The sequence below is a fragment of the Eutrema salsugineum genome, unplaced genomic scaffold, assembly GCF_000478725.1.
Source record: "Eutrema salsugineum unplaced genomic scaffold, Eutsalg1_0 scaffold_2, whole genome shotgun sequence".
NCBI classification, from domain to species: domain Eukaryota; kingdom Viridiplantae; phylum Streptophyta; class Magnoliopsida; order Brassicales; family Brassicaceae; genus Eutrema; species Eutrema salsugineum.
In genome coordinates this window covers 14,484,380-14,491,571 of record NW_006256829.1, presented here as the reverse complement: position 1 = coordinate 14,491,571, position 7,192 = coordinate 14,484,380, and the positions used below count along the sequence as shown (strand labels likewise).

General features: G+C 33.2%; 2 protein-coding genes across 2 annotated transcripts; one reads left to right on the top strand and one right to left on the bottom strand.

Moving 5' to 3' along the window:
• Positions 1-410: 410 nt before the first annotated feature.
• On the bottom strand, positions 411-2,801 carry LOC18016619 ((+)-neomenthol dehydrogenase). The gene is made up of 4 exons (XM_006401970.2): positions 2,272-2,801; positions 1,338-1,596; positions 1,043-1,237; positions 411-954 (listed from the first exon to the last, which is right to left on the bottom strand). Exons 1-4 carry the CDS (start codon positions 2,388-2,390, stop codon positions 559-561), a joined length of 969 nt encoding a protein of 322 aa, XP_006402033.1. The 5' UTR covers positions 2,391-2,801; the 3' UTR covers positions 411-558.
• A 424-nt stretch (positions 2,802-3,225) lies between these two features.
• LOC18016618 (succinate dehydrogenase assembly factor 2, mitochondrial) lies at positions 3,226-5,079 on the top strand. Its single transcript, XM_006401969.2, has 5 exons — positions 3,226-3,428; positions 3,523-3,630; positions 3,720-3,846; positions 4,396-4,464; positions 4,572-5,079. Exons 1-5 carry the CDS (start codon positions 3,316-3,318, stop codon positions 4,716-4,718), a joined length of 564 nt encoding a protein of 187 aa, XP_006402032.1. The 5' UTR covers positions 3,226-3,315; the 3' UTR covers positions 4,719-5,079.
• Positions 5,080-7,192: the final 2,113 nt, after the last annotated feature.

The following is a 7,192-nucleotide window of genomic DNA, read 5'->3' as shown; positions in this document are numbered from 1 at the left end:
CGATCTCTGCGACCGTTTTCAGATCATATCAAGTCATATTCATCGCTAAACCGGACAAAAATATGTGTTTGGTTTAAACGTTTCCGCATAAAGTTCTTACAGTTTATCCCAGCATATCTTTTGTTTTCAGTTTTTTATATTTTTCTTGATGACATCTTTGTGGGAACAAGTCAAGTAAAACAATCATTGCAGCATACTCTGACTGTTTCTGATGCGTTTTCCTATTTTTTGGGTGTTTGGATAAATTACTATACATATAGTCTAACAATTGGTATCAGAGACAACTAAATATTTATAAAAAGGTATAAAGTAAATTTGAACAGAAAAGAGATTAACATTACTCTTAGAAATGAAATCACTATGAACATCTGTATATGCATAAACGAAAAAAATTATCATAAAAAGTGGAAAACTAAAGATGTTGGGGGTAAATTGTTTATTCATATCAACTCTTGTCTCTTCAACAATCAAAACTATAAACTAAAAAACTTTAACAGTTTTTCTTTTAGAAACACCGAGTAAGAACAAACACCAAGCAAGTCCCATCCATTTTTCTCATCAGAAATTGATCTCACGTCTCTCGGCGAAAAACTTTCCAGTGATAGCTTGATCAGGAAGCAATGCTAGCCAGACTCCAGTGTCAGCTCCATCTTCTGCTGAGATGTTCCCCGCATAACCGGTCATAGCGGTTTTAACCCAACCGGGACAAAAGCAGTTTGCATATATCTTCTCTCCTTCTGGTCTCTCAGATAGCTCTTTTGCTAGTACCCTTGTGTATGCATTCACCGCCATTTTCGATACAGAATAGTCTGTGAAAGAATGTGGCCAACCTCCTGACTCCCACGTTCCTTCTTCCACTTGCTTCAGAAACTCAGAGACCGTTTTGTCGACGATTTCCTCTGTCAGAGAGTCTACATCGATAAGTTTTGCCCTCACGGCTTCGTTTTCAAGTTTCTGTTGAAAAGTATGGAATCAGAACTTGTTGTTGCTACATAGTGTTGCAAGAAAAAAACAAAACACTAGGAGAGTAAGATATATGTACACTGTGTCGGCCTTTTAATCTACCGAGTCTTGAGGTGACATTGACGATACGAGCACCTTGAGAAGCATGTCTCATCAATGGAATCATGGCTCTGATTATGTTCTTGGTCCCATAGTAGTTTGTAGATATAACCATGTGAGAGTACTCAACAGAGTTCTCTGTTCCAATATTGTAGTTTACACCTGCATTGTTTATCTGCAACAAAAAAATACAAAAACAAAGAAAGTTTTTTTTTTCACATCATCATCATCATCAAGATCAATGTTTTTTTTTTCAAATCCATCATCAAACTTACTAAAACATCAATGGATCCGTATTTTTCTTTGACCCAATTGCAGAATTCTTGGATTGAGGAAGAGTCCAAGATATCGAGGCGGTGGAAATCGACATTGAATCCACCTTCTTGCAAGACTTTGGCCGCTTCGACGCCAACGTTCTCGTCTCTTGATGTTAGAATGACTGTTAATCCATGTCCAGCCAATTGTCTCACCATCTCGAAACCTATCCCTCTATTTGCACCTGTTACCACCGCCACGGTTTCAGAGGTCCACCACCTAATAAACAAAAGATCAAATGAATCTCCTAAATCAGATACTACAAGAAAACATGTAAGACCTGAAAATCAGATACCTGTAACATTTGTACACTTTCCAATAAACTAGTTTTACATTATGAGATATTGATGGGAGATTTTCAGATAATAAACATCAAAAATACTACAAGAAAACCTGTGGATTCCGACCAAGATTGTGTTTCTGACGACTTTCCGACAAACAGATTTGGGTCGGAATACGAGCTTGGAAAACCTGTTATGTCGGAATTTCGTCGGAGCAGTCCGAAAAATTCATTTCTCGATAAGCCGTCGGAATCGAAGGTTCTCGAAACATTTAGTTTATTGATATTTTTCTGGAAATTCGTCGAATATATTCCGAGCACTTTCCAACAAAATCAACATGAATGTCGCCGTAATTTTTCCAACGAATATTACTTAAATCGATTTTTCTCGGAAATTCACCGGAGAAGTTTCGAGAACTCACCGATGAAAAAAAAGATAACAAAATGCAATGGAAACAACAGAACTTAACAATTCCAGATGAACTTGTAGGATTAAACCTAGACGTAATTCTTTCTAATGAATAAATAAACACATAATCTGATTTCTCCAGAATAATCCTATAAACACCAAATTTCTTTTCTGGATTCGTTACGAAGAAAGGAAGACGAGATACCTCTGGTGATCGGAGTATGGAATAGTACGAAGGAGGGAGATTTCTTGGAGTCTCTTGTCTCGTTTCTCTTTTGATTTCTCTTTTGATTTCTCTTTCGATTTCTCTTTGCTTCCCACCATCTTCTTCTTCCTCCTCCTTTTCTCTCTGATTCACGATTATGATCGGAATTGCATGAGAGGATGTACGGACGCAGAGGTACGTCGTCGTTGTCATCTTCCTCTAGGAGATTCTTCTATCTCTTTTTGTGGGTCAAAGATCAATCTCCCCAATTTTTGCGCGAATTTTCTGTGGCCTCTCATTTTCAGATTCATATTGATTCCTATTTTTAGTTCCAAGTTTTTGTTTCTCTGCGAACAGTTTGGGTTTCAATACGAACCGAAAAATTGTGCATTTTGGTTTGACCCAAACTTAATAAAACCGGATGGTTTCGTCGCGGTTTAGAAATCCATACCGGGAAACTGATCGGTTTCGTTAGCTCATCCAGATTCAAACAATAGCCCGTAATGAAATTTAGATGTTTTTTTTTTTTTTTTACATACCGTTTTTTTTTTTTGAACTATTCAGCCCTATTTGGTGAATCAGGTATAAATTTTTTAAGAAGATAAAAATATTTGAAATAAAATCATATTTTAAAATTATAAACAGTTTCATCTCTTTATAAAATAATTTTTAACAATGTAACATAAATGCCATAACTAAATGGAATAATGTGTCATGTAACGTTTTGTTTTCTTTACAAAAATGTTTAAGGTTGTATGTTTATTTGAAAAAGAAAAAAAAAACCTAGCAGTCAAGTCAAGATCAGATGTGGCAATAGAATTTGTTTGTTCAATTTCTCAAAGATTTGTCAAATATCAATTTTTACACACTTGAGGAAAATTAGGAAACGAAAAAAAAAAAATTCTAATGTGGTCAGAAGAAGGCCACGACAAAAGTACGCCCAATTATGGGTCCATAAAGTATCACTTTTGTTGTTCCAATTCATTTCAATTTAACTTTGCCTTCTACATTTCGCTGTGAGAAGAAGAACCAAAAAAAACGAAAATGGCCAGCCGAAAAGCTCTGATTAACGTCCACCGGATTATCCGCTCCACCGCGGTGACTAGCCGGAACTCCGTAACTCCTGCCGCCGCAACACGAACACATCCTATTTTCCGGTACTCTTTTTTTATCCCTCCACCGAAATAATTTATTTAATGAAAGAGATCATCTTTCCGTTTGTGTTAATTCCTGAAAATTTTTGGATTCTAGGAACAGAGTTGATTTGGGGATGAGATTCTTCTCCGGGAACACCGCGAGTCCCCAGAATTTTCATATCGATCTCTCTAACGAAGAGAATAAGAGGATAACGATCAACAGGTATGGTTAATTTAATTTTTTGTATTCTTCGTTGTTTCGGAATAAATTAATATTGGTGATTGAGTTTTTTTTGGGGTTTTTTGTGATAGATTGTTGTATAGGAGCAAGCAACGAGGGTTTCTCGAACTTGATCTAGTTCTGGGAAATTGGGTTGAAGAGAATGTCAATTCCATGGACGAAAACGCTGTCAAATCCCTAATTGATGTCCTGGGTTTGGTATGATTCATTGTCTCTTTTCAGAAATTTTTTCAATTCTATGTGTTTTACTTCCATGTGGTATTTTCTCATATGAGTCTTTTCCTACGCTGCAAACCTCTTGTGTATATCTATTTGCATATTATTGAGAGTTTGAGACAGAGAGATACCTGTAATAGCAGAGTTAGAAGCTACCAACTTACTTGTATGGAGGATTCGAAACGTTATACATCTTCTTACAAGATTCTGAGGGAAGGTTGAGTTTAATAATCTGTGTGAATCGTTTAGCTAGGCTGAGGTCGTTCCAGTGATCAAAGCTCGAGTGATCCGGTTAAGAGTTGAGGAATGTTATCCTGGTTTTCGATTGTTGAATGATTTCCCTGTATTGTTTTCAGTTTTTGAGAACATACACAATTAGATGTCAAACACAATAATTTGGATTTGTAAGGAGCAGATGATGAAACCTTGATTCTGTTCATAGTGAGCTCAAAGGAGAATCAGGAATCTGTAAGGTCAATCCTTCTTGACGAAGAGAATTGTTTTGATAATAGTTTTGTTGGCTCCTTGCAGGAAAACCCTGATCTCTGGAAATGGCTAACTGGTCAGGAACAGCCTCCAGAGGCAGTGAGCTCAAATCCGGTAACCATAAACTCATAATCAAGCTTATGCTTAGATAGCTTATTTATATACATCTTCATTTGGTCACTCCAGTGATTTTAAACAAATCCTTGTTGTGATGATTAAAGGTATTCATGGCGTTGCACGAGAAAGTCATGAAGAATCTGAACAAGCATGCAGCACCAGAGACGCGTGCAGCAGCTGGAGAGCCCTGGGTCAGAGGCTGGGACGATTTCAAGAAAGGCCGTGACGCTCCCATTTCAGGAAACCAGTAAAAACACACACTTCTATGTACTAAAGTAACAAAACCTCAATCAAATACGTTCATGTAAAAGTATCTTAAATAGATACTGAAGCAAATATTACCTTTTACTGTTATTGTATGAATAAAAAGAGCCAGGTCGTGGAGGTGGGAGGTATAATGTGTTTCTGTAGTGACGATGAGGCAATTACATTGATCTGTCTTATTTGTTGAAGTTCTTGATACTAATATAAAAGTGTCAATGGATTGTAGTTTGATTCTATGAATAAATAATGTGCCGAGTCTGTAATGGAGATCTTTGAACCAATTTATGGGCTTTAGTTAGGTATTGATACACTGTGAATCTATCAAAGCTTCGGGACAAATTTGATAAAGCTAAGCCTCTTGATACTTTATTATGTTTTTGTTATAATAATAAGTACTAGTTAACTTTTCCGCGTCTTGCGCAGACTAATATAATTTCCATTTGAATGGTTGAAAATTTAATAGTTGTTTGGATTCATTTGTTTTTTATTCTTGAGTATATTTGTTTGTTAAATTTCCTTGCATTTTAATGTTGGAAGACATGATCGTGAAAAACAGTATATAATAGAAGAAAGTAAATAAAAAACATAGTAGTATCCAAATAATTTAGTTTAAATAGTTTTGAGAATTTTTGGTCACTGTTCTTGTATTTTACACATAATTTTTGAAATACCGTATGAACTTATTCGATTTTGATCACTATTTTATTTGTTTTAAACAACACAAATACCATCATTCTATTAGTTAGATATATATATATATATATATATTCTTTTTTTTAGAAATCCTTTTTTGTTAGAGTTTTCTTTTTTCAATTTCAGTTTTTTTTTGTTTTAAAACAACATTTCATTACTTTTTAAATAGATTCCATTTTTTTTTAACATTTTTGTTAAATTTTTTCTAAATTTGGAAACATAAGAAATGGTAAACACCTAAGATATATAGAAGATTCTTTTTCTTTTCTTTTTAAAAAACGTTTTTGTTTATTTTTTTCTAAATTTTGGTTTTATATATAAAAGTTTACAAACGATTTAATTTGACAGAAAAATTAAGCATTAAACCATTATAATTTAGACCGATTTGTTTTAAATTATTTTTTTTACACATCATCAATTAAGAACCAATTAAAAAATGACACGTAATTGGAAATGGGGCTAAACGGTCTTTTTGCGACCAAAACTCATTCTGGAGCTGACACATAAGCGAAAGACGGTGAAATTCGCTGTGAGCGTGACACGTAAGCAAATCACTATACAAATAAGTAGTTATTTCAAAACCATAAGAATTTGAAAAAGACTTTTTTAAAAAAAATCATCGACATAATATATGTTAATACTTGTTTTTAAATAAAATAATATAAGTTTACGTGAGTACTCCATGAATTTTTGGTTAGAATGAAAAATAAAAAAGAGGTTTAACAATTGTGAAAGTTGTGATTAAAAACTTGAGAAGTGGCTTATATTTATAATAAACCATAAGAAATTTTTGCCTAGATTTTTGTTAACATTTTAGTTAGTTTTTTTTATTATTTCGAAGATATTAGGAATGATAAATTTCTTTTTTTAATTTATTTTTGTAAAGACGTTTTTGAAGATATTAGAAATGGAATTTTTTCTTTTTAATTTATTTTTATAAATTGAAGATATTAGAAATAGAATTATTTCGAAGATTTGAAGATATTAGAAATGGAAATTTTTTTTGTCTTTTTTATTTTTTTTTATAAAAACGTTTTTGAAGATATTAGAAATGGAAATATTTTTTTTGATCTAAACGTTTTTGAAGACATTATAAATGGTAAATTCCTTTTTTTTCATTAAAATTTTTTTTTTCAAAATTTTGGTTTAATCTTATATTAGAAACGGTTTTTTTGACAGCGAAATTAAGCATCAAACCACAATAATTTAGTTCAGTTTGTTTTAAGTTGTTTTTTACACGTCATCACATGAAAACCAATCAAAAATTGATACGTAATTGCAAAATGGGGCTAAACGGTCTATTTGCGGCCGAAACTCATTCTGGAGCTGACACATAAGCGGAAAGCTGTGAAACTCGCTGTGAGCGCGACACGTAAGCAAATCACTACACAAATAAGTATATAGATAGTTTATTATAAAGATAAATATAAAGACGAAAATTTTATACTTCAAAGAGAAAGTGATAAAAATGAGAAAGAGATGAGAATGTATATGATTTATGAAATGAGATGTTGTTGTGTTTACTACAATCGAAAGATTTTTTTGTATATATAAAGTATATATAGAAGTAAAAAGTTTGAGTTATTATGTGTAAATAGTGATGATGGGCTCCATAAATTTTATCCACGTTTTTCGTTTTATCGCCACAAACTCTGATTTTGGAGATTGCTTACTTTTGCTGAGTTTTGTAACACTTCCCCTTGGAGACCGACTTTACTATTTCTTCTTTTGCGTTTTGTCTTTGTTGTCTCGTTAAAAACCATAGGAA

Bases quoted from the DNA above. Each gene is read 5' to 3' on its own strand.
- LOC18016619 (XM_006401970.2), bottom strand. From the start codon at position 2,390: ATGGTGGGAAGCAAAGAGAAATCGAAAGAGAAATCAAAAGAGAAATCA. The intron at 1,238-1,337 runs GTAAGTTTGATG...TTTTTGTTGCAG, and splicing joins ACGGATCCATTGATGTTTTA to ATAAACAATGCAGGTGTAAA. The intron at 955-1,042 runs GTACATATATCT...ACTTTTCAACAG, and splicing joins GATTAAAAGGCCGACACAGT to AAACTTGAAAACGAAGCCGT.
- LOC18016618 (XM_006401969.2), top strand. From the start codon at position 3,316: ATGGCCAGCCGAAAAGCTCTGATTAACGTCCACCGGATTATCCGCTCC. The intron at 3,429-3,522 runs GTACTCTTTTTT...TTTGGATTCTAG, and splicing joins CGAACACATCCTATTTTCCG to GAACAGAGTTGATTTGGGGA. The intron at 3,847-4,395 runs GTATGATTCATT...GGCTCCTTGCAG, and splicing joins TAATTGATGTCCTGGGTTTG to GAAAACCCTGATCTCTGGAA.